This window comes from Sapajus apella, unplaced genomic scaffold (assembly GCF_009761245.1).
Source record: "Sapajus apella isolate SASKATOON/1434 unplaced genomic scaffold, GSC_monkey_1.0 scaffold18, whole genome shotgun sequence".
NCBI classification, from domain to species: domain Eukaryota; kingdom Metazoa; phylum Chordata; class Mammalia; order Primates; family Cebidae; genus Sapajus; species Sapajus apella.
In genome coordinates this window covers 2,247,395-2,274,691 of record NW_022436958.1, presented here as the reverse complement: position 1 = coordinate 2,274,691, position 27,297 = coordinate 2,247,395, and the positions used below count along the sequence as shown (strand labels likewise).

At 36.5% G+C, this 27,297-nt stretch overlaps 1 protein-coding gene across 3 annotated transcripts in view; it reads right to left on the bottom strand.

The window, feature by feature from the left end:
- Positions 1-18,187, bottom strand: part of HNMT (histamine N-methyltransferase) — a 47,928-nt gene extending 29,741 nt beyond the window's left edge. Inside the window, exons 1-3 of one of the 3 annotated variants that reach the window (XM_032286203.1) lie at positions 18,017-18,187; positions 17,607-17,753; positions 11,665-11,717 (exon numbers count right to left, since the gene is read on the bottom strand). In XM_032286203.1, coding sequence (XP_032142094.1) covers positions 11,665-11,717; positions 17,607-17,743 — 190 coding nt within the window. In that variant the 5' untranslated portion in view covers positions 17,744-17,753; positions 18,017-18,187. Of the gene's footprint in view, positions 1-7,841; positions 8,524-11,664; positions 11,718-17,606; positions 17,754-17,921; positions 17,941-18,016 lie in introns of those variants that run through there. The other 2 variants (XM_032286204.1, XM_032286205.1) reach the window with 2 other exon arrangements.
- Between the last annotated feature and the right edge of the window lie 9,110 nt (positions 18,188-27,297).

The window sequence follows — 27,297 nt, the reverse complement described above, 5'->3', positions numbered from 1 at the left end:
GGACAGGGAGGCTGAGACCAGGGAGAAGAGTAGGAAACACTTCGTGGAGGATGTGGAAGATATAACCCTTGGACTAGTCCGTGTATTCTACGGTTAGCTCTCTTCCTGGTTTTGGGTCACTTACATTAGACTACTTTAGACTCTAGAACTTTCTCTATAGTAATTATGAGCAACTACACAGGTTCTGCATGATATTTATGGGTGAAGTTTTGTGGTCATAGGAAAAAATCACGCACTTCAGGAAAAATCCGACCTGGGCTTGGAGATTAGCTCCACTGTCTATTGCTTGATGAAATGCGTCTTACACCATCTGAGCCTCGAAATATCTGAACCCCAGCTCCTTCACTTTTAAAGGAAATCCCCACAGAGTTTCTATGAGATTAAAATGTGATTACATATGTCAAGTGGCTAACAAAGTGTCTAAAAAATAATAAGCCTTCAATAACACTTAGCCCCTCTAAGATTTTGCTTCTAAAATAGATAGTACTTAGGCAGTTTAAGTTATTATAGCATATGAAGGGAAAACAATTTTTATAAACAAATATTGATAAGAAAATTTTTGGAAGCTAGCTGGCTATAAATTTCTTCAAAATTTAATAAATTTTGGTTTAATGAAAACTTGTTTTTTAATCAGCTGAATTGTGGATTTTTTTTCTGTTTTGGTTTTTTTGCTGGTTTTTTTTTTTTTTTTTCCCACTCTTATGTAATTTTCTACCAAACAGAATATGCTGATTTTTTGACTTGGGAAGTTAATGAAAACTGAATTATTAAAAATCTCGGCTGGGCGCGGTGGCTCAAGCCTGTAATCCCAGCACTTTGGGAGGCAGAGGCAGGTGGATCACGAGGTCAAGAGATCGAGACCATCCTGGTCAACACGGTGAAACCCCGTCTCTACTAAAAATACAAAAAATTAGCTGGGCATGGTGACGCGTGCCCGTAATCCCAGCTACTCAGGCAGCTGAGGCAGAAGAATTGCCTGAACCCAGGAGGCGGAGGTTGCGGTGAGCCGAGATCGCGCCATTGCACTCCAGCCTGGGTAACAAGAGCGAAACTCCGTCTCAAAAAAAAAAAAAAAAAAAAAAAAATCTCCTTCTCTGCAAATCTCAATTTTTGGTACCACCCTGTCCCTCAAATCTGCCACAACAATATAATTAATTTCCATGCCTCCATTCTGGGCTATGTTGAGTATTTTACTTAATTTTAAAGGCAGATATTTTTGTGGTTATAATATCCTGCTTTCACACAAGCCATATTTTAAATGTGTCTTACATTCAGTGAAGGACATATAATTGAGATATCTGAATGTGGAATTTATAAGTTCAAAAACAAAGAAAAGGAAGTGTCTCATTTTCTAGACAGCTATTTTCCACTCCTTTAACTTCAAGGATACGTTTAATAAGATAGCAGAGGAGTGTAGCATTTTTAAAAATCCAAACACATTTAATTAAAAATGGAAAAAAATTGTGAAAAGAAAAAATTGAGGCGGGGTGCGGTGGCTCATGCCTGTAATCCCAGCACTTTGGGAGGCCAAGGATGGTGGATCACTTGAGGCCAGGAGTTTGAGACCAGCCTGGCCAACATGGTGAAACCCGGTCTCTACTGAAAATACAAAAATTATCTGTGTATGGTGGCATGAGCCTGTAATCCCAGCTACTCGGATGGCTGAGGCACGAGAATCACTTGAGCTTGTGAGACAGAGGTTGCAGTGAGCCTAGATAACACCACTGCACTCCAACTTGGGGGACAGAGAAAGACTGTCTCAAAAGGGTAATAATAATAATAATAATAAGCTTATAGAGAGACAAAACAACACAAATTTCTTATTCACCAGAATTATCCTGTGCAAATGTGTGGGTCTCTCTGTCCTTTAAATTGCATATGTGCAAAATGGGTATAACATGGCTTACGTTACAGGGTTAGAGGCATTATAAAGATTATAGGTATTATATGGAGATAATTTACCACAGTTCATGATATATAGTAATTACTCAAGAAAGTGAAGCTACTATAAATTTATTCAACAAATATTTTTAGCACCTACTAAATGTCAGGTTCTAACTATTGGAGACATAGCAATGAATAAAACAGGCAAAAACACCTAACTTTTATGGATGGTGTGAAGTCCCACAGAGAAAACCAAAGCAACAAAGAAAGAGGGGAAGCTGCGGTGTGAAGGCTTTGCAATTTTTAACTGTCTGGTCAAGTAAACTTCATGGAAAAGGTAACACTTAAAAGAGGCTGAAGGAAATTAGGAATGAGGGAAATGAAGATTTGCCTTTCTAAGCGGGCAGCTCCAAATGGCAACTCAGAAGAGTGCCCATCATGTATCCTCATGCCTGGCTTGTCTTTCTGAGGGATCCTACACAAAATGAAACAGGAATTCCCCTTGAGAACCCTGGAGCGTCCCTGAATGAGAAAATCTGCAGGTCAAGAAAATAGGAGATTAAAGACTGTGACCATATCTCCTGCCATTCGACTTTAGTCTATTCCTGCTTTATTTCTCATATCAAAATATATATTATCAGCAAAAAAAAAAAATTAATTCTATTACATGTTGCATTAAGATTATTATCATCTTTGTTCCCTCTACTAGAATATCAGGCAGAAAAAAAATTGTTTCTAGGAAGAGCGATTGCTCATGTAACTCTGTGCTTGGAGATGAAAAATACTTTCAGCTATGGGTTTGCAGCCAGAGCAAGAACAATCTGATTATAAACTGCAGTGTGAAAGATAGAGGATTCCTGACAAGATCCTTTTTTTTCTTTACTTCTCTCTTTCTCTCTTTAGCTCCCTCCAACCCCCCTGGGTACCTCCGTATTGAAGCAGTTGTGTCTATATGAAAATATAAGTATAAAATATTAAAATAGCTGTAGAGTTTCAAGAAAGTTATTATAAATATAAATTCTTAGTCCAAAGGGTGTTACCATTTGTTTTCATGTGTCTTCTGGCCCTTGGCCCAGGAAACCTACTGCCTATGTGCTTTGCAACTACAGGAAGTCTAAGAAAAGTCATGCAACCAAAAGGTTCTGTAAAACACAAACCTAGAGAAAATGCCTCAAAGGGTGCTGAAGACTGATATGTACAGATATGTGATGGAAAACTCAGAAAAGATACATCAAATACATCAAGAAACAGAGGATAGCCACATTCTCTCGATTGGCATCATCCTCACCATCCTCATAGCTAAAGTGTACTCAGTGCTAGTTACTGAAAATCTGTGGGCTCCACGGAAAAGCTCTGCTAATCTACAACATAGCTGGAATTGCTCTTTAAGTGTTGCACAGGTGTAAAACTGTTAAAGGTGAATCAAAATGTTCTGAAGAAAAACTTTCAGGAAAACACACTTGTTTGGGCAGTGCTTTCGGCTTTAGCTACTTAGCTGAAGGAGATAAAAGAGAGGCCAGGGGTCTAGTCCTTACCATCATCGCTCTATATAAAATTATAGTTTTGTTTTTTCTCTCTTTGGCTAAAAATTCATACTACAGAAAACTTGAGACATAGAGAAAGATATAAAATAGAAAAGAAATATCTCACTGCTCAATAAAGTAAAAGTGAACATTTTACTGTATTTCTTCCTAAACTTTTATTTTTCTCCATTGATCAAATCAAATTTTTTCTTAGTCTATCTAGATGAGATTATTATGTACCTAAATTATTTGCCTTTCTCACTTGAGAGTTAAACTATGAATATATTAACATTTATTTTAATGTGTTATTTGTAGTGTCTATACTACATTCTCATAAATGGACATGTGCAATAATTCACTTAATGATTAACCTTTCATATATAATATAAATAAAAGTATGTATTTATATAAAATACATTTATATTTGTATTTATATTTTACATATGTGAATATACACAGATATATGTTTATATGTGAAAATATAATTTTACATATAGTTTGTCTCATATATACATAAACTGTACTTTATATATTATATAGGATAATATATAATTAAATATATACCATATATAACACATTATATATTAACTATACTATATAACATATAAACTATACTACATATTATATAATATACTATATTATATAATACAGTATGCTTATATAGTATACTATATAAGTATATTATATAATGTATTGCCAATTATATGCTAAATAATATATAAAATATTACCTGTTATAAACATATTACCTATTATAATTATATGATATATAGTATTAAGTATATACATATAGTATAAGATATAGTATAAAGTATACAATACATTATATAAGACTATATTATATAATTATGTAATATAGAGTATAGCTTATACCATAGAATTATCTAATACTATATATAATTATATAATACATAGTATAGTATAGTTAACATATACACATATAAATCTCTATACTATATAACTATAGTACAGTTAACATACACACATGAATATACATAAAATTAACTATAGTCAGTCTCATATATAGTTTTAGATACATTGCTATTGTGAGGAGACTAAAAATGAACCATAAATTTTTATGCAAAAATCTTAATCTTTTTAAGTTAATTCCCATGCTGGGAATTAATGATTGGAATAAGACTGTTCATCTGTGATGATATTTTTAAAAACAGTGATAAACAACAACAAAAAGCCCAAGTACAAGGATGGCAGATGGTCAGAAAGGATGCAGGCTAGGGAACTGTAGCACAGTCCTAGCAGCCCTCCTGGACAGGCAAGACCAGCCCAATTGCTGGAGTCCTGGAGACGGGGCGGGGAGGCAAGGTGGGATGTCCAGGTGAAAGCACTGAAGCAATATCTGGGGCTAGGGTAGTATGGAAGAAGGGTAGATGTTTATCAAGAATTTCCATATTTGTAAGTACAGCAGGGCCAGGCCAGTGCGTATGAGATGAAAATCAGAACTGTTCTTGCTATGTTAACGCTGAATTACTTTCAGGGAAATTTTAATTTCATATCCTTACCTTTTGCACATCAAAGCTTCCATATCATTGTAACCTCATCAGTATTATATGTTACTGGCTTTTTACATCTTTTTGAATTATTCTTAGTAAAAACTTGAATTTTTCTTTTAAATACATTTTTAATATTTTGAATAATATAGCTAATTAACAAAAAATTTTTTATCATTTTTCTCAGATTGTTATTCTTAATAGAGATTCAGCTGAAGGAGACCCAGGCAATTTATCTGAATCCCTGTCATCTCTCATTCCCCTTCAGTCATATATTACTAGGTTCACCATCTATAAAATGAAGATAACAGCAGGTTGCCTACACCAGAGTTGCATGACAGTGTATATTAAATTGCAAAGTTTTATTCAGTGTGACTGTCCAGAGGAAACTTATGGACTAATTAAGAGACTACAGACCAAAAAATGGCACAAAAACTGGCAAGACACAAATTTGTCCTTCAGCAAAATTACAGATAAACATATGCCATGGACTTTTATGTAGATTGTAAATAATCAAAACTGGAAATGGAAAACTAACATTGACAACAACAAAACAGAATGAGGACCTACTACATTGCTTTTTATCTATTTTACCTATACAAGTCCATTGCTGCGTTGTTATTAATTCTAAGGCTTTACAACTAAGTTCATTTGCTTTTTTAAGTACACAGTCATTTAATTTGCAATGATAGCTTTGTCTTCACTCTGTTTATTATTCCTTGTTTTGCTGTTTCAAACCTTATTGAATTAGCCAAAACAGCCTTGTTTACTCTGCTTTTAATGACAATGACTCCAGTGTTCTAACACTATGTTCCATTCTCTCAAATCTGTAATGTATCTATCTTTAATGATACCTCTATGTTCACTGAAAGATTTAAATACAACACAATATAATGGGGTAAATTATTTTGGTAAAGTTATGTACAAAGAATAGTTTATGCTTTAATCATATATTTATAAATGCCTTTAATAAAATGATGCCCCAAACAATACTGTGTTTATCTAAAGTAGTTCTAAATCCTGTAGATTAGTGTATAATCTATGTCCTTCTGATAAAGGAGTAACTGCTATTATACTGCATGTAAGCACACTAGTTTTTACTCATTAGTTATAAGCAATTAAAATCCATTCCAAAAATTACCTGCAGGTCTAGAAACCCCATTAGAATTTCACTTTCTCAATACAACAAACATGGTAATAGCCACACCACTCTGAAAAGAATTCCTACCACCTTTCTAGAAGGTGATTTATAAAACAAGATTTCAAGACTAAATGCATGTTTAATGGCTCAAAGACACAAGAAATCAGTGCCTGAGTCCCTTCCATAACCTATCTGTAAAGTATGTCTCCAACCTATGCCGATACGACTAGAACAACAGATAACTCCTTATCTGCCACGAAATGAAAGTTACTTTCTACTTATGGACAGGTTTGATCATTAACATACTTTTATACTCAGCCAAGAAATCACTTTCTGAAGCTTTCAACCATTGGCCTTTGAAGGCAAATATTCTATTGTTTGTTTGCCCATCAGAAAAGATATGAAAATGGCAATAAGCACAGCCAAATTCTTTTTTCCCGGCAAAAACAAAATCTCAATTCTCTGTATTTTTTCAAGCATTTTATATCTGTTGATCTTTACTGTTGGCTTACTATGGATCATTTGTAAACGTTAACACTTGCTTCCTGCCACCTCCTAGTTTCTAAACCTGACACACTGGATCTTCCGGTTCCTACTTGAATTATATTCATTCTACTACTGTCCAATCAGCTTAAAGTATTAAGCTTCTGTGTTACCTTAACATGTCATTTATGAAAGGAGACAAGATTAACAATGTGTTGAGGTTAGATTTTAAAATAGCTCGTCATTGCTAAGTACCTAATCTCTCCTGTGAAAGGAAAATAAAATCTTGACCTCAATCTCACTATGTCAAAAGGAAAAGTTACAATTGAGAACTGGGTCATGCAAAAACTGCCTTCCCTTTTGTACCTAAACAGATAGGTGCAATGATAGAACGTCGTTCTCCAAGGGGCCCCCCGCCTTTTACATATAACATATGGATTCAGTAAGTGCTAATCAAAGCCTCATAAGAAAGTGACCACTTACCTCACCACCTACCCTCCTTATTTTATTCTTTCCTCCTTCTCCTCCTGCTGCTCTTCCCTCTTAAAATATTGAAGTTCTCAAACACCTCTTTGGCAAAAGCACAGATCACAGATGCTACTGCAACCTGTGTCTCTTCTTCTCAGTTGCATCCTAAACCTTGGCAAAATAAACCTCTAAATTGATTGAGAGCTGTCTCAGACACTTTTTCCTTTACCAAGTTAAGAATAAACTATTAAATCTGTTTAGTACAATTTGTTGGACTGCTAAAATCAAGAGACTTAGGTTTTGTTCTGCCATGATGGTCCCCAGGTTTCCTGTTTGTGAAGTGAGAGTGTTGATGGTCTCTAAATTTTCTTCTAGTTTTTAACCTCTCTAGAAATGCTGGCATCTATATGTTGCAGAACAAAAGAACCATCAAACTGCTCTCAACATATGTCAGAAAAACTATTACAAAAAAAATTATGAGGGTTGATAACACTCATATTTCATATGTGAGTTGCTTGAGTGAATTAAAAAATTATCTATAAACATATATACAATTATTGTTGTAGCAATGGTATAGTGGTTAAGTTAGTATACAAAGGTTAATGAAAATAGAAGTAGGAAGTGGATTAAATGTGATTATTCGAGTTATAGTTCTGTCTAACTCTTAAAAAACTTTCTGGCATTTGAACATAAGAACCAAACAGCAGGACAGATAAAATGATTATTCTGTAAGCAGAGCCTGGAGCAAAGAGAACACATTGCCCATGACTGCTTTCCGGAACATTTTTTTCAGTAATAAGTATATGCACTGTAAATTAATAGAATTCTCTCCTACCAAAAAGAATATGGGTTTCTTTTTTCCCATGTACCATCTAGCATGAAGACAACACTCATTAGAAGTTGAATAATAATGAAGCTCCATCAAGTGGTTTCATTTAAGGAAGTTTCATGTCATTAATGCTGATGGACCAAAAAGCATATTCTATGAGATTCAGAATATATGCATTACTCTCAAAACCTAAATATAATTGCAGAAATTAACAACATGAATACTTCAAGACCCTGAATAAAGCATTTCTGGCCATTCATTTTGCCTCATTAAAGCACACAAACTCATATACACGAACACACATGCATAACTTTATACTTCCCAGTTTGGTCTCTGTAAAAGCTATGTAGTCTGTTTTTCTGTTCATGGCTTGTTTTCCTTTCTTCCTATTGGATTCATATAATATTTATTTCATTTTCCTAATATTAGAATGTATAATCTATGGATAACAGTGTTATTTACCAGTTATACTCTATTGATATGGTAGATGACTTAAAGAATTTGCCATTTGTTTCCTTTCTTTTGAATTGCTCAGACCCCTAATAATTGCTTGACTTCCAAACTGAAGTGCCAAGCACCTTTTGCAAAAACCTTACATTATTTCTTAAACTATGAAAACTCTTTACGCACAAACACCAGACTCAAGAGGAGAGGTTAATCGATAGGGCCAATGTGCACCTCCTCCCTGCTTATGTTTCTGGAAAAAAAAAATCATATAGCCCCCACCCCCCAAAAAACATGAGAATTAAGTGATATAAAAGTAGCAGTTTCATCTAGGGAGGGTTTTAGCTGGTTTGCTTTTGTATGTTTTTGAAGCATGGTGGGAGAAGTAGTAGCACCATTATGAAGGCTGAGAGAACATTCGCATCAAAGCCATGCTTGTGTCTACCTGTGCAACCAAGAAAAGAAAGTCGAGGTAGTAAAACCTGTAAACTAAGACAGAAACGGGACCCTATGAGATGCATTACAGGAAATGAGACCAAGGGACTGAACAAGATCAATGGCCTCATTTGCTAGGGACTGGAGTTAATAGCTGATTTGGAAGGATACTCAAGCCATGGGATGATATAAAGCTCTCAGGCACCCTGTAGATTATAGAATATGTGGGGACACCATTTCTCTAAAACAAGAATAGAAAGTTCCTTGCTGTAGAGTAATGTATTGTTCTGCATAATGCTTGCAGTCAGGCCATAATAGGTGATTAGAAAACCATCTCCCAGTTGCTACATGAGCACTCAAACTAACTGAAGTAGCATGTCCTCTCACCTCAAAACACTGCTTTTTCAAGCAATGGACACCTAGATCTAGGGATTTTAAATGCATTGCTTTTGATTTCATATAACTTACTCGGGTAGTGAAAGCTGAATATACATAGCTTGAATTTTTCTTGGAGTTTTTCCTTACATTTCTGATTGATTTCTTATGGAAAGTGACCTTAAAGGGCACCCACATTCTCCCCAAGGCAGAGCTTGTTATTGCTACAATGTTAGGGTTCTGTCAGAAGAACTCCAAGAGTTGCTCCCTTTATTTTGTTAAGTTCTCTGTATTAGCTTCTATGTGCACCTTTATGTAAGGAATCACTGTGCAGGCCAAATGTTCCTTTCTCTAGATAGCTTATAAGCATCTGGATAAATTTGCATTAGAAATTCAATTAACTTTATATTAAAAGGTCAATTAACTTGGCCATGATAGAGATTGTTTTTAATTACGTTTTCTTGTAGGGCTTCTCTTCTTGTCCAAGCACAAGTGACACTATCAAATGATAGTCTCATTGCCCGTTGGTTGCCTGAAACTCATATGCAAAACACACAGGAAATAACTGTCTTGGTTAAGTCAATTAATAAGGCGTTCTTTGGGCAATTCATCACTATTATAATTTGGGGGACTTAAAGTATCCATAAGCAATAATAAAGTATTTTAGCTTAAACACTCTCTGTGATATTGTTCATGACAATCCCCTTCATTATCTGTATTTGTTGATTTCTATTTTCTTGGTGAAATATGACAGTAAAATAAAATAATTTTAAGGATTAGTTCTTATTACACTATATGATGGTGTATCTACTGAAAAATGAACAAATAATGACATTAAAAATCATTAATCTTGGCCAGACATGGTGGTTTGTGCCTGTAATCCCAGCACTTTGGGAGGCCTAATCACCTGAGGTCAGGAGTTTGAGATCAGCCTGGCCAACATGGTGAAACCTCACCTCTACCAAAAAATACTCAAATTAGCCAGGTGTAGTGGCGGGCACCTGTAATCGCAGCTACTCAGGAGGCTGAGACAGGGAGAATTGCTTGAACTCAGGCGGAGGTTGCAGTGAGCCAAGATTGTTCCACTGCACTTTAGCCTGGGTGACAGAGCAAGACTCTGTCTCAAAACAAAACAAAGCAAAACAAAACTCAGTGATCTCATTTCATTAAAGGGCTCTTAGTTAACTTTGTCTTAATATGAGCCACAACTCAACTCATTCATGGGGCACTAGAACACTTAACACTTAAGCGATTCAAGGGATTACCACTTGGCATTAAGTGGTAATTACATATGACAGTAGTGTCCAATTGATACCAGGTTGCATCCATTACTGAATTATCACTCAGACAAAAAAACATAACTAAGGATAAATATATAAATAATATGTCTACATATTTTGTATATTAATGCATTAACCCAAACTTCCAAATGACTAGCAACTTAAAGCAAACACTGTTCAGGAGTTGATATGAGGAAAAGTCTTGATATGAAACTTTCTATTTCACTTTTGCAGAAGGGAATAGCCTTCACCCTCCAGGAGCAATAAGAATGTCCTAAGCACTTTGTAAATGTTACCTACATCACTCTCACTACAACCTTATGAGATAAAATTCATTGTTTCCATTTTACTGATGCTTCAGCCAAGATGATACAGTTCATTGGAGGCAGAGTTACCTGTGTCCATCTACTTTTCCAGACTTTCAATTTTCCCCTAGAATAAAAGTGCTGGACCTAAAAGTAATGAGATTATAAAAGGGTGTTTTATTAGTCTTTTTTCTTTTGTCTGAGTGATAGTTCAGTAATGGCTATAACTTGGTATCAAGTGGGCACTTTGTCACTTGTAACTTAATGCTAAGTGGTAATCCCTTGAATCTCTTAAGTATTCTAGTGCCCCATCAATGAGTTCAATTGTGATTCGTATTAAGACAAAGATAACTAAGCACCCTATAAAAGGGTGCTTAGGAGTGTTCTGAATGCTGCAGGTAATTCTCAGCCTGTTTTGGAACTGAGTAAGATGAAGGGAACAGTTTAGGCCCGTGCCACTCAAAGAATGGGGACACAGGAATGTAAATTAACTATGTCATTGAGCATATTTTTCCCCCATGGTGAGAATTTCTCAATGAAAAAAGCTGGGCATCAGTTTATATTCCAGTGCACATTTCTAATTTCACATGGATCAAAAACAATTTGAAACCAGTAATCAATCCATGAACAAGGCTTTAAAGTGACACAAGCTTAAGGAACTTCTTATGGGATTTTCCTTTTCTGTGAATATTTAAATCATTTTGAATAAGAGTTATCCTTAAAGTTATCCTATTTGATTTTTCATTTATCAAAAGAATAAGTCACATCCTTTATTCACAATAGAGATAGTAATGAAGGTGAATGTCCTAAACCTTCTAAATCTATGAGGGCATTAATCTTAGCTGAAGTAATATTTCTAGTTTTAATAAGCTGATCTCTTCCAAAAGCAAAAAAAAAAAAAAAAACTTTTCTAAAAAAATGAACACTATTGCCATCACACAGCATGACGTTTGAAGTGAAATACAAACTTCAAAAACATATTATTCATACCTGCACCTCCGCCTATGCTTAGAACCTTAATTTCTGATTTTGTGTCTCCGATCCTGAAAGAAAAAAATTATGTAGTTTTAGAAAAATGTGTTAGGTGCTTTGTGAAATCTGATTATCTAGTCTAGTTGCAGAGAACAGACAGACTAAAAATACAATGAATGAAAACTAGGCCAACGTGAAAGGTCCCAATTATATCAGCAATTATATTGCAATCTTTAGAGTATATTTCAAAATATAGATTTTATTCATCAACAATCTTGAACTAGGAGACTTGGAAATGGCAGCATGAATATCTCAGGGTGGAAAATGCCATTTGTTTGGAGAACAAGGATAGAAAATGTGGAGTTTTGAGTCTGGTCATATAATAAGCCACTCATCGTAGATAAAGGAAAGGCTCGGGTGGTTCCCACTGTCTCTATGATGTCTACCTTCTTTTGTCCTTTTATTTTTTAACCTTCCTTTTAATGAACAAATGTTTATTAAACATGTATTATGTGTATTCTGTCTTAGGAATTAAAAAAGTGTTATCATTTTGCTCTCAAAATGAAATGAGTGATAATAAAGCCCTGAATTGTGGCTCAGGTACTAGAAACAGAGTGGAGTAGACATATTGGGAAATAAGCCAGCAGGACTTGCTGTTAGACTGATGTGAAGAGGTCAGAAAAAAATACGAGTGTGCAGTGACTTCCCTGTTTCAGGCTTGGATGACTGGGCAAAGGGCGATGCCAAAAAGGAAGCTGAAGAATGTAGTTTGGCAGTAAGTTTATGTTTTCTCAGGGCTTTAAAAAAATAAATATGAATTCAGCAGATGTTTGGATTTGCAAGATTTAAGCTGGGAGGAGAGAAATCAGGGTCAACGATGTATTCTGGAGAATTATCATCATAAAGTAATGGTCAATGCTAGAAGAGCAGATTCCGTCATCCAAAGATACTGCAAAGTTAAAGTAGTTGTGGATGGTGATGCAATACCAACTTCTAAAGACCACTGGATTGTGAAGAATACAAAAAGCCAGAGAAGAAAAGAAATAAAGAACAGAGAGGTATTGGGATAATTGGAGGCAGAGGAAGCCCTTTGTCATGGCAAAAGCAGCAGAGTATACTGCTTAGGAAAGGAAAAATCTCCATCGAATTTGGTAGTATGAGTGTCTTTAAAAATAGCAGTTTTGAAAAAAGCATGAGGACTGAAGTCAGATGGCAATGGGATTAAAAGTGAGCTTGAAAATGAGGAGGCAGATTTAGAGTCTGTTGAAACGGATGAAAGAGAGAAGAAAAAGAGATGACAGCTATAGGGGAACCATGAAGGGGAAAGGATGCTGTTTGTTTCTTTGGACTGTGGGATGGTAAAGAAATCTACGTTTTGTCTACAGTGCAAGAGGCTGCACAGTCACAGAATAGGGATAAAGGTTGGAATAAGGTTCTGAAGGAATTTTGCAAAGTCTGTGGTCAAGAACACCTATAAATTAGTTGCCTTCTTCAGTTCTAGTTATCTTCCAACTCATAATCCTGAGTCCTAACACACCAATTTCTATCTAAACCTTTTGTTCATTCTTTAAAATGTTTGCATGTATGACACCACAGGGAAGCTATGAAGTAGAGCACCCAAGCTGAAATCCCTGGTTACTGATATGTTACCTTGAGCAAGTTATTTTACATCTCTGTGAAATAAGTTAATAATACCACCAATCTTGTAGGATGACGATGATGATGATTATTATTATTTGAGATGGAATCTTGCTCTGTCACAAGGCTGAAGTGCAGTGGCGCAATCTCAGCTCACTGCACCCTCTGCCTCCTGGGTACAAGTGATTCTCTGGCCTCAGCCTCCTGAGTAGCTGGAATTACAGGCAGGCGCCATTGGGTCCAGCTAATTTTTTGTATTTTTAGTAGAGGAGGGGTTTCACCATGTTGGCCAGGATGGTATCTGTCTCCTGACCTCGTGATCCGCCCACCTCGGCCCCCCAAAGTGCTGGGATCACAGGTGTGAGCCACTGACCCTGGCCTCTTGTAGGATTATTAATAACTGTTTCTAATTCATGGAGAAGCTGTGAGAATTCAATGATTTAATTCATGTAAGTCTCTTAGAAATGTATTTGCACATGACAAGCACTCCACATGTATTAGCAATTATTATAATTCTAGGCACACATAAGTAAGTGATTTCTGTGAATTAACTCTTTGAATCAAAACTCCTCTGAGTTAGATACTATTATTCATCCCATTTCACATACTATAATGACATCAAATAATTACTGAAAACTTACTACTTTCAAGTCAAGGACTTAAATGTTTCATGTGTAACAACAATAACCAACTTTACAATTTATAGCTATATGCTATAACTTTTCCTGCCCCCAGCCTCTGCGCCACCATCTATCCCCAAATAGGGGATTGAAGAATTCCTCTATAGGGAAACAAATCATCTCAGTGATAAAGTTAACATGATTTTACATCTGAGGATCTCCCAGGAAAGAGCTGAGTCCACACTCAATTATTCAGTGAGCTATTCACTCAACAGACCCTGCCCTGACTTATACAGAAAGAATCTGACTACTTTTTAGTGCCTCATTATTTGATTGAATAGAAATCCAAGGCTCATCAGGTGGCTGGGGAGCTGCCTAACATAAGGAAACAGAGACTGAAAGAGGCAGAGAGAGCAGAGGTACATTTTGTAATAAATAGAAGAAGGTATTACATCTGGGAATGATGGAAAGAATGCTATAAAAACATTATTGGAAATTAAAAATATAATAGTAAAAAATTAATAGATGGGTTGAAAGAGCAAGTTATAGAAAACTGGAAATGCAAGAAAATTAGGTAACCAATCCAGGAGGTATCTGATGAATAGAAGTTCCAGAAAAATAAAACAGAGGAGAGGAATGATTACCATGGTTCCTTGTAACTGAAGGATCTGAATATCAATTGAAATAGCCGAGGAGATTACCGACAAAATGGGTGAAAAGAAATCATTTCACAACTCACTATTTTAAAATATCAGAATAGTAGAGATAAGAAGAGTCTAAAAACTTCAAAGTAGAGAAAACAAAACAACAACATATAGCAATGTAAAGGTTATTCCACAGGTCAAAGATGAGAATTTTGAGTAGCATGTGATTTCCTTTTTTCTCTTTTTTGAGAAAAAAGACCCTGTCTCACTCTGTCATCCGGGCTGAGTGCAGTGTCCCAGTCATGGCTCACTGAAGCCTTGATCTCCGGGACTTAAATGATCTTCCCTCTTCAGCCTCTGGTGTAGCTGGTACTATAGGTGCATGCCACCTTGCCAAGCTAATTGTTTTATATTTTGTAGAGATGGAATCCTGCTATGTTGCCCAGGCTTGTCTCAAACCCCTAGGCTCAAGTAATGCTCCAGCCTGAGCCTCCCAAATTTCTGGGATTACAGGCGTGAGCCAACATACCTGGTCAGTATTTGACTGGTTAAGAGCAGTTCTGGTATTTAAAAGACAATGGAAAAGTACCTTTAGATCTATGATACAAAATCACTTTCAGTATAGAGTTCTATAACCAATCAAGTTGTCTAACAATGAGCGTAGAACAAAGCGATTTTTAAATATACAAAGTCTCAAAAAGTTTACCTCTCATTCACTCTTAAAGCTCTTAAAAATTAGTTCAGGAAACAAAGGACTGAAGAAACAGAAAAGAAAGATATGAGATACAGAATCAGGAAATCAAATATTGGAGAAAGAAAGAAAGTGAAATAAACTCCTTCCTCAATAGTTGTATAACAGACCAAAGCAGATCTTCCTAAACTGAGAAAAGGCACAGAGGGCTCGGCTCCAGAAAAGTTGTTCCCTTGGGGTAAAACAAACAGATTCCTTGATATGTTTGCATATATTGAGAGGAGATTAATATATCTGCCTGGGGATCAAAATAGTATTAGGCACATAGAGACCTAAGAAAATAAACTAAAATCAAGGCAATGGTAAACTCTAGGGAAAACAAAAAGTTGTACATAAAAGGTAATGTAATCATAGTCTAATATATTGCTGAATTATTAATAATATGTGTACATAGGCAAAATGACATGAAACACTCAAATTATGTAGCCAAAATTTTGACTAAGTATAGTGACATGATAGGGTGGGAAATGTGCATGTTTACTTAGCTATTTTAATACAGCAAAATGAAGAAATAGAACAATAGCATGCTATTTTAAATTATAAAAGAAAATTCCATAAATAATAAAAAGATTTCAAAGTCCTGAAAATGGTTGTTTCTGGAGAGTGGGAATCAAGAATGGAGTGGGTGGGGTTTGTTATAGGCCCCACCCACTCTAGAACCATTTGATGGTATTTAGAACCATTTGATATTTCAAATATGAGCATGTCTTGCTTTAATAAAAATTAAATAGGCTCAGTCCACACTCAATTAGCACAGTGACCCACCAACTCAACAAACCTTGCCCTTACATACACAAAGCAGATCCTAATCACTTCTTGGTATTTCGTAACTTATAGACAACTTTAAGCAACAATTTTAAAGCTCCTTCAGCTATGTCTATTTCAAACACTATCTTCAGGAAAAAATTACTTAGTAAATAAATGACACTGAGTCAGATCATTCCTAACTATATGCTACTGTTATAAGACAAACAGCATGCCCTTAAGAATTTTTCAGTCTTTCACAGATTTTATAATATTTCCAGTTACATTTAAACTTTGAAGATAAGGAAGGGGTCATTCATCATTTATTATATTATATCCATCTGCGGTACCTCTTCAAATCAAATTGTGTATGGCTGAAGAAAACCAAGGATCTGGTAAGCTACAGACTTAAGCAAATACTTTTAGTACTGGAAAAGAATTGAGAAATTAACTCATTACCTCTAACTTCAGATATGAATCAAGAAACCCAAAGAGGTTAACTATAATTAGTTCCTAGATAAGAAGTTATCTGTATTTGCTATTTGCTTTGATGTTTGTATCCTTATCCTTTTACATATTCATTTTTAATATATAATATTCTATTTTTTGGAAGCTAACATTTAAAATCTGAATCATATTAAATAGAAAGAGAAATAAAATTTTATATACATCTAACAAAAGCCTTCTCTGGTCAGACAGAGGTACTGCCCTGGTGAAAGAATTTCAGGCCTACAATAGAGAAATTCAGCAAAAGATAAAATACCAGTTTCTTTTGCTGTTTGCAAATTGGATCCATAGTCATTTCTTCCCAGTTTCCCATTGTTATTTCCTGAAGCAGAGTGAGTTACAGCAAATCACCCCCAGATAGGTGATTTGATTATCTTTAGCATGTGGAATCTGTTACTCTCATAATGCTTATCAGCTCTGGCACAAATTGAACACATTAATCATTCAAAAAAAAGAAGTCTGTAAGAAGGATAGGAACCAGTGAGTTTCACTGATAATGGAAAAATGTTCTTTTTTTAAGGAACACGTTGCTAATATTAAGTTGAAAGAAAAAGACAATTTTGGGGAAGAGAGAATTATAACAATGGGTAAGGAAAATGAATTTAAATGGATATTATGAGAACTGAGGCGTTCAATCGTAAGGGGCAAACGGTATTTGGCAATTATTTATATTTGATTCTAATGAAAACCAGACTCCCTCTGGGACTTTTTTGGGACGTAAAATTTGGAGGAGGGATGAAAAATCTGAGTTCAAAGATTGGCATCTTATCTTTTCCCAAATGAACATGGATTTGTGCCTTCAAATGGTTAACGCTTATCTCTGCAGCTGGAAATACAGCACAAATCCGAGCCTTTGAGTGTTTAAAGCAAACGTGGAACCAAAGCACTGCAGGAGAAAGGGAGGGCAGGGCAGCCCGGAGGGGACGAGGAGGGGCTGCTATCAGTAACTCGCCCTTATCCCCGTGCCCAGCCTGTGAGGCTGAGCAAGACCCATCTATCACTGACGCACAGCGAGTCTGAGGCTTGTCCCTTTGACAACAATGTCCCTTTTGTTACCTTGCTATTATGCCTGGCAGCGTCTTGTCCATGAATTCCAGCATGCACTGGTGTTCCGTGGAATGGTTGAGAAACCTCCGAAAAGATTCAACATATCTCCCGTGGTCAGAAAACAAGCTCCTCATGGAAGATGCCATATTTGGTTTTCTGAAAAAGACAGAGTGGGAAGCAAGGTTTAACTTCCCCTCCTTCTCTTCCTGGTTCCCTCTTTCTTTCCCCACCCCCACCAGTTTCTGTCCACAAAAAAAAAAAAAAAAAAAAAAAAATATTTTTTAATTTAACATGCAACAAAGGCTGTCTTGCAGAGCTCATTACTGAGTCAGTATTTGTACAGGACTTTGCACTGATATTTTAACCCCTACACGATTGTTTTCTAAGAAATAGAAGTACTAAAGCAAGGCAGTAAATACACTGTTAAAACTTGTTTCCAAACTCCTGATGTTCAAAAGTCATAAAAACAGACTGTATTCAAATCACTTCCTGTTTTGTCAGCAAAGGCACAAGTAAGCTCCAAGTGGGAAAGTGACTGTTTAAAGTGGCAAACACCAGGATAAGAGGAGAGCTATATAGCACTCTCCGAAATCTACAGCGGTGACGAAAGGCTGTCATCTGCCTCTGTGCTTCTACAGGATTGTTTGGAGCCTTTACCTCCCTTCGCACTTGGATTTTAAACTTATCTGCTGTATTTCTTCAAATGCTGATTTGCTGTAACTCAGAAAGTATCTTAAGAGGAAGTCACCAAGGAGGAGCCCAAGAACTAATAGCTAGAAGGTGTCAGAAAGCCACATTTGGGGAAATGAGAGTGGTGAGAGAAAAGTCTTGGAGCAAGAATGCAGGACACCAGGGTAAAAGCCCAGCCCATAGAATCCATCCCTAAACGCTCTGAACACAAGGTCCTAGATACTTCACTTGGCTGGATGAGCCTTTGGAAACCCGGTGGTGTCACCCACCAGAAGACCCAAAGTTTGAGAGTACCCACACAGTCTTTTTCCTAGGAAGTAGTCTTTAAGAAGGCCATCCTTTATCCAATATTGGATTGTTAATAACAGCATCCAACTCGTGGAGGAGTTGTGAGGATCAAATGAATTAATTCATATAAGTCTCTTAGAAATATATCTGCTTAAACCATCCCCTTCTTCTCATTGAGTTACCAAACTGCCCTCTAAAGCATTCAAAACACTCTCCAACTCCCTTTTATTAAGTATGCTTTGTTTTCACTATTCTTTGAGCCAGTGCTTTTTACCCTAGGGGAAAGTGGACCATCTAGACAGGCAGATTGCCATGGATGACTCTGCCCTTAGCAAACTGTGTGACCCCAGCTGAAACATAAGCTGCAGTTTGCTCATCAGTAAAATGGGAACAATGAATTTTATCTCATTGGGTTGTAGTGAGAATAATACAGCTAATGTTTAAAAAGTACAAGCCAGTCCCTTCTGCAAAAAAAAAAAAAAAGACAAAAATAGTTGTTGCTTTATTTATGAACATTGAAATTTGAGTTTCATATCATTTTCACATGTCATGAAATATTACCCTGCTTTGAATTCACTTCAACCATTTAAAAATGTAAAAGTTATTGTTGACTCATGGGCTGCACAAAAACAGGTGGGTAGAGCTGGGTTTGTCCACAGGCCCTATTTGGCCAAGCCCTGATTTAGCTCCTCTGGCCTTCCCTCATCCTTGGGTAAGGTCTTCTTTGCTAGTTCCCTACTCCCATCTCTATCCAACCAGCCTTCCCTTTCCTCAAATTGGCTTTGACAAACTTATGCTTCTGTTACCATCTTCCATTTCTCTTTAGAGCTCAATCCAAATCACTCATTCATTCATGTGTTCATCTATCTTTTTAGTTTCATTTTAACCCAAACCAGAAATGGCCAATAATGTATTCATCATTTGAATAAATGTTTAGTAAGAGTTGCTCTTTGCTATTCTGCTGAGGAGTACTCCTGGCATGACTTTCTTTTGGAAAACTGTTGCTAAGACATCCTTTAACTGGAATTTGGTCTTCTGAGACCATCACTTCCCTCGTTTGCTGTCAAATCTTCTCCAACAGAGCCTATTCTTCATGTGGATCCCATTGAGGACTTCCTTTCCCTTCCCACTGTTTCCATCCTCCTTGAGATTCTCTTTATTTTTCACTTATTGTGCTATTTAAAAAACACAGAAGATTTTTAAGTTCAAGGGTACATGTGCAGATTTGTTACACAGGTAAACATGGGTCATGGAGGCTTGTTCCCACAGATTATTTCACCACCCAGGTATTAAGCCTGGCACCAATTATTTTTCCTGATTCTCTCCCTCTTCCCACCCTCTACCTCCAATAGGCCCCAGTGTGTGTTGTTCCCATCTATGTTTCCAAATTTTCTCATTATTTAGCTTCCACTTATAAGTGAGAACATGCAGTATTTGGTTTTCTGTTTCTGCATTAGTTTGCTAAGGATAATGGCTTTCAGTTCCATCCATGTCCCCACAAATGGCATGATCTCATTCGTTTTTATGGCTGCAGAGTATTCCATGGTATACATACAACATATTCTTTGTCTAGTCTGTTATTGATGACCATTTAGGTTGATTCCATGTCTTTGCTGTTGTGAATAGTGCTGCAATAAACATTCATGTGCATGTGTCTTTATAATAGAACAATTTATATTCCTTCGGGTATATACACAGTAATGGGATTGGTGGGTTGAATGGTATTTCTGTCTTTAGGTCTTTGAGGAATTGCCACACTGTCTTCTATAATGGTTGAACTAATTTGCACTCCCACCAACAGGGTGTAAGTGTTTCCTTTTCTCCACAACCTTGCCAGCACCATTGTTTTTTTACTTTTTTGTAATAGTCACTGTGACTGAGGTGTGAGATAACACCTCATTGTGGTTTTGATTTGCATTTCTCTAATAATCAGTGATGTTGAGGGTTTTTTTTTTTTCATGTGATTGTTTGCTGCATGTATGTGTTCTTTTGATAAGTATCTATTGATGTCCTTTGCCTACTTTTTAAATTTTTTTTCTTATAAATTTAAGTTCCTTATAGATGATGGATACTAAACCTTTGTCATGTAGATAGTTTGCAAAAGTTTTCTTCCACTCTATGGGTTGTCTGTTTATTCTGTTCATAGTTTATTTTGCTGTGCAGCGGCTCTTTAGTATAATCAGATCTCATTAGTCAATTTTTGCTTTGTTGCAATTGCTTTTAGTGTCTTCATCATAAAGTATTTGCCCTTGTATATATCCTATATGGTACCATGGTACTGCCTAGGTTGTCTTCCAGGGTGTTTATAGCTTTGGGCTTTTTATTTAAGTCTTTAGTCCATCTTGAGTTAGTTTTTGTATATGGTACAAGGAAGAAGTCCAGTTTCAATCTTCTGCATTTGGCAGTTATCCTATATTGTGCTTTTTTTTTTTTTTTTTCGGCTTTCCTGCTCTAGGAATCATACAGATCCTAACCGATTTTGTTGCCACTGTCAACTTCAACTTCATGTTTTTTGTTTTGTTTTGTTATGAAATGAAGTTTTACTCATTGACCAGGCTAGAGTACAATGGCACAATCTCGGCTCACTGCAACTTCTGCCTCCTGGGTTCAAGCAATTCTCTTGCCTCAGTTTCCCAAGTAGCTGGGATTACAGGTGCCCACCACCACGCCCAGCTAATTTTTTTTTTTTTTTTTTAGTAGAGACAGGGTTTCACCATGTTGGTCAGGCTGGTCTCTAACTCTTGAAACTTCATGATTTTTTTAAAAGTAAATTTAGATAAAGACACTCTTTTCTTTCCCTCATAATGTTTAGACTGACCCCAAGTTAAGTAAAAGGTCCATTCTGCAGCCCCCGAATAATTAGAATTGTGTCTCATTATCTCTAGTTTTGCCTTTATAGTCCCTTCAAATTGTGCTGCTTCTCTGGATATGTTCCTATGCTTTTTTGCCTACAGCCTCTCCTCACAATCGTCCCTTCTGTAACACACTGCTTCCTTCCTTACCCCACCCATTGAAATTGTTTTCATTCTTCATATGCTACCACTTTCATATAGCCTTCCATATTTCCCTCAAAATAATCAGCACTCATGCTCATAATTTCTGAGATTCTTGCAAGCATTCATCCTTGTGTTATTGTTGTTTAATATATTTGCCTTAACTCCCCTGCTTATCCCCATGTGACTTAGCTCATAACGACAGGAACTGAGTCACAGCTACTTTCCCTGATGTGTCGCCCAAACTAGGCTTTCAGTTCTTTTTTAAATAATTAAGAATATGCTTGAACATTTCCACTATTGAGATGTTCTCGTGTGCCAAGAATTGTGTGGATCTTTTCAAATGTAATGTAAGATTTACTTTTTGTGGTACCTCCATCAGCTTTCCCCTATTACAGATGAGAAAACCTAGTGTCTGAGAGTTTAAACCACCTAGCCAAAAAATTGCAGGAATAGTGCCTGTCAAACCCCAGGACTAGGGCTCTCACAAAAATCTTTATAGTCAACCAAAACCTGCTGCTCTGTAATTCTTAGATAGTACTCCTATTTCTGGTGGCTTAAACTAAAAAGAAAGAATCCAGTTCTTTCTCCATATAACAACTATTAAATCAAACTTGAAATCAACTGTTAGGACAACCTTACTCCCCAAGGTGTCTTTTCCATAATTCCTAATTATGTATTCTACAATATAGTATTATATAATTCATTACTCTGATCCCCTCCATTGGAAAGATTCTAGTTTTCTGGGTTCCTTTAAAAGATAATGTTTGAAAATAAATGCAATAACCTCAATGCTACCTAAAAAGTGTAGATTTATTTTCCAGACTTACACTAGTGTTTCCCAATATTCTGCCCAACCCAACTTCTTTCAGATTTTACACTGCAAAAAATGAGTTCCATGGTCAAATAATTTAAAAACTGCTGATGTAGTTTCCTCTGGATATTCATAATGCATATTAGTGTATTAAAGATTCATAAAACCAGCTGGACATGGTGGCTCTTGTCTGTAATCCTAGAATTAGGGGAGGCCGAGGGGAATGGAAGACCTCAAGTCAGGAGTTCGAGACCAGCCTGAGCAACATGGTGAAACCCTGTCTCTACTAAAAATACAAAAATTAGCAGGGCGTGGTGGCACGTGCCTGTAATCCCACTACTTGGGAGGCTCAGGCAGGAGAATCTCTTGAACCCAGGAGGCGGGGGTCATGGTAAGCTGAGATTTCACCACTGCACTGCAGCCTGGTGACAGAGTGAGACTCTGTTTCAAAACAAAAACAACAACAACAAAAATTCATATAACCTTTGTCACATATCCTTTCAGATGCAAATATATCACGGGAATGGCATTTCTCTGATTAATCTTGCAGCCCCCTCAAAAGAAAAACAAAAGAGGAAAACTTGTTGCTTTCAGCATGATTTGTGTTTGATTAAATGTTGGTTTCAGCAATCACAACTTCCTTTTAAAATTGCATATAGAATATCTGTTTCATAATCCACACTGCATCTGGAATTTCCTTCTAGCTGGCTCATTGGAATTACTGAATCTCGAACATTTTTTTTTTCCTTTTTTTGGAAAATTGAAGCTACAATCTAATGCAACTATCATGCCATGACTTTTCAAAAGTTACCAGCAATGACATCAGTATTGCTTTTATAAGTTCTTTAAGCACATTGAAATGTAATTTTTTTAGACCTTAAATTACTGTCTAATTCAAAATTCTTATTTATTTTCTTACCTATTTTGGGCTTCCATCCCCTATTATCTACCAGTTATTAAGCTGTTGCTATGTCAAAGTGCCTTATATATTTCTAGCACTCTGTGATGGAACTATGGATACCATCAAGTGAGACTCAGATCACATAACTCCTAAGAGAAGGGCCTGGATCCAAATTAATGTTTGATTCCAAGGCTCATTAAAAAAAAAATCGCAGCATACTACCTCTCACCACTCCGTGTCTTTCCAATATGAAGATTATTTTCCATGTTACAGAAGATAGGAGCAAAGAAAAAGCGGAATAATTCTGTGTTCTTTCTATCACCATTTAATAGAATGTTATCTGTGCTAGGTTAAAAAACAAAGGCTTTCCCTTGTTTGTTCTTCTTGCTCTGTATGTGGTATACCAAAAAATAAGTGAACAAAAGAGAAGAGAAAACAACAGCAAAATCTTCAGGACCCATTTTCTTGTAATCAGCATTCTTCAGATATTTCTATTCCTCCTGGTCTTTAGTCTCCTGAACACCATGCTCACTGGTCTAGCTTCTTATTCTTATAGAATAAATTCTTATACTTAGCCCCATCATCTAAGTAGCATAATACATAGGTATATGTTCATAGCAATATTGTTGAACTATCTTAGATAGGACAAAGAATCCCATTTTCTCCTCACTTGACACGACTGGAGGAAGATGGTATTTTATACAAATTGATTGATTTACTTGCTCTGCTAGCTTATTTGAAATTTTTCGGGAAGCTTGACCCAACTGTAGTCTCAAAGGAATGATTGAAATTATAGCACATAAAATTTTAGAGGTTGATTAGACTGGTAATTTCAGGCAGATATAATAGGCATCAGGAATCTTACATTCCATAGGAGACTTGAGTAAATTTCTCATAAATATAGAAATAAGTTAAGAAGCAAGAAAACAAAATGCTATACAAGTTTAGCTTTCTACTAGTAAATCTGCTCCAAACTGTTTTTTTCCATATATATAAAAAATGTGGAAAGAAGGAAGGTGAGATCATCTTTAAGTTTCCTTGAAGTTCTAGTTAAATGCCTTCCATCTTTTAAAAATATAAATTTTTGTGGGCTTGTGAAACTAAAAGTAGTTGTATATATATTAATAGCTAGTACAGCCACTGTATCTAAAGATTGTCAATAAATCATAAACGATAACCTAAAGATAGTCTCTGGGTCAGTAGCCCCTTGACTTTATGGTATTAGGCAAATTTACCAGTGTGAGTTGCTTAAGGTCATACAGTTGGTAATATGCCATACATCTTGTTAATTTTAACGACTTAGTTGTTTTAATTATACTTTATTAATGTGTAGTTTATAATAGTTTTGTTTTAATTAAAACAGGAAAGGAAAGGCCCAAAATACCCAGTCAGGGACAAACCAAACCATCTTCTGATGCAGACGACATGCTTGAAGGATAATTAGTTGGTAAGGAAGAGAGTGGATGGACAGACAAATCCTGTTAAAAGACGAAGAGTAATCAGTGAAATTATAGAGATATAAAGCTTACATGAAATATCTAAGGATGAGAACAAAGAAAAACGCAAGATAAAAAAGAAATAGTCTGTGAACTAACTTTCTATTTAATAATGAAAAAACTTTTAAAGTCACCTAGGAAGTATTAGATCGCCTTTCAAAGGACAGTAAGTATTTAGAAATAGCAAGAAAATTAGCAAGAGCTGGACAGCTATCCAAACAAAAAAGAAAACAGAAATACAATAATACAATTCATGAAACAAGCTTTTTTCTTACTGTCCATGTTACAGATGATGCAAACTTCAGTGACTACCGTAAGGGGTACCACTGGTGTAGAGGTGGGGATCTGGTGAAGGGAAAATCTTCAGGTAAAAGGGATTTATAAATAGCAGCATATTGGTAAGCAAACTCCTCTGGCATTTGGAGAAGAAGTAAGGGCTCAATATACCAAAAAATATAGTCTGTCAAACCCCAGGACTAGAACATTCTCCTGGGCTAGAACATTCTCCTATCTAAGTTGCCTTGTAATATGGTTTGGCTGGGTCCCCACCCAAATTTCATCTTTGATTGTAACTCCCACTATTCCACATATCATGGGAGGAACCCAGTGGGAGGTGACTGAATTATGGGGGCAGGTCTTTCCCATGCTATTCTCGTAATAGTGAATGGATGTCATGAGATCTGATGGTTTTACAAATAGGAGTTGCCCTGCACAAGCTCTCTTTTTGCCTGCTGCCATCACATAAGATGTAACTTGCTCCCCCTTGCCTTCTGCCATAATTGTGAGGCCTCCCCAGCAAGGTGGAACTATAAGTCCAATTAAACCACTTTCTTTTCCCAGTCTCGGATATGTCTTTATCAGCAGCGTGAAAAGGGACTGATACACCTTGCTTGGGCATGATCTGATAACATATGCCCATGGGGCCCAAAGATGACTTCTAAAAAAACTGCGGTATAATTTACATATGATAAACTATACAAATCTCAAGCATACAGGTGGAGGAAATTTTATACATGTATATATCCATGTAACCTTTGCCCAGATTGAGATACATAATATTTCCAGCCTCCTAGATGATTAACTTATAGCTGCAATCAACAATACTCTCTCCATCCCCAGATAAAAACCATTTGGACTTTAACTTCCCTAGATACATTTTGCTTGCCTTGAATAGCATATGAAATGGTCTTACAGAGTACTATACACATTATAGTCTTTTGTTTCTGCCTTCTTTAGCTCAACATAACATTTTTGAAATTTACCCACCTTTTTGTGCATCAGCAGTTCATTCTGTTTTGTCAACACACACATTATTCTATTGTATAAATATTCAATAATTTTAAAAATCATTTTCTTTTACTTAATTGGACATTTGAGCTCTTTCTTCCAGCTTGGGCTATTAGGAGTAAAGTTGGCAAAAACATTCCTGCACCTGTCTTTCATGGATATGTGCACTCATTTCTATTATCATGAGTAAAATCGCTATGTCATAGGGCATTCTTTGTACTGCCAGTCACATTTGCTTTATCTCTTCTGGGGGTATGTAGCAGTGTCCACATTTTAGTCAGCAAATACTGACTACCTTTTAGACCTTTAGCCAACGGCATGGTGGAACTGACTGTTAGAGTTTCAGGAATTTTGTGAGCTAGTTGACATCACATGAGTAGCTTGAAATGAGCCATGGTGGGAGTATTTATGTAACTGAACGCACATCTTGATGCTCACTGCTTGCAGAGTCCAAGTAACAAAGGCAACATCTGGTAGAAAGAAATAGAGACTTTATTAACCAAAACGAGTAAAGTGAAAGTGGCCAGATTCCCATACAAAGCAACCACTTTGAGTTTTTGTGGGAAGGCAGGGGTTTAAAGAAGGAAAACTTACTTACGAAGGCAGGCAAGAACTGGTCTGTGTACACTGTCTGTGTGTCTTGTTCCAGTGCCTATATGGAGTCCCAGTTCACCTTGATTTCTGGCTGACATGTTCTCAACAATGGCTAGTTATTAACTAGCGACCTTGACATATCTCTAGAATTTTGCAGCTGGGTCTTCAGACTTGGTTTTTCTGTCTCAAAATTAGCCCCTGGGACTTCCAAGAAGGCACATAATTGGATACTAGCGTACAGTTAGATAAATGTGAAGGGAATATATGGTGAGAAAAGGAGGGACATAAAGTCTATTTTAAGATGAAGGTAAAAAGCTTCTACAGTTTGCTGCAAGGTTATACCTTAAAACCCAAGAGAAGGCCGGACGCGGTGGCTCAAGCCTGTAATTCCAGCACTTTGGGAGACCGAGGCGGGTGGATCACGAGGTCAGGAGATCGAGACCATCCTGGTCAACATGGTGAAACCCCGTCTCTACTAAACATACAAAAAAAACATTAGCTGGGCATGGTGGCGCGTGCCTGTAATCCCAGCTACTCAGGAGGCTGAGGCAGGAGAATTGCCTGAACCCGGGAGGCGGAGGTTGCGGTGAGCCGAGATCACGCCATTGCACTCCAGCCTGGGTAACAAGAGTGAAAC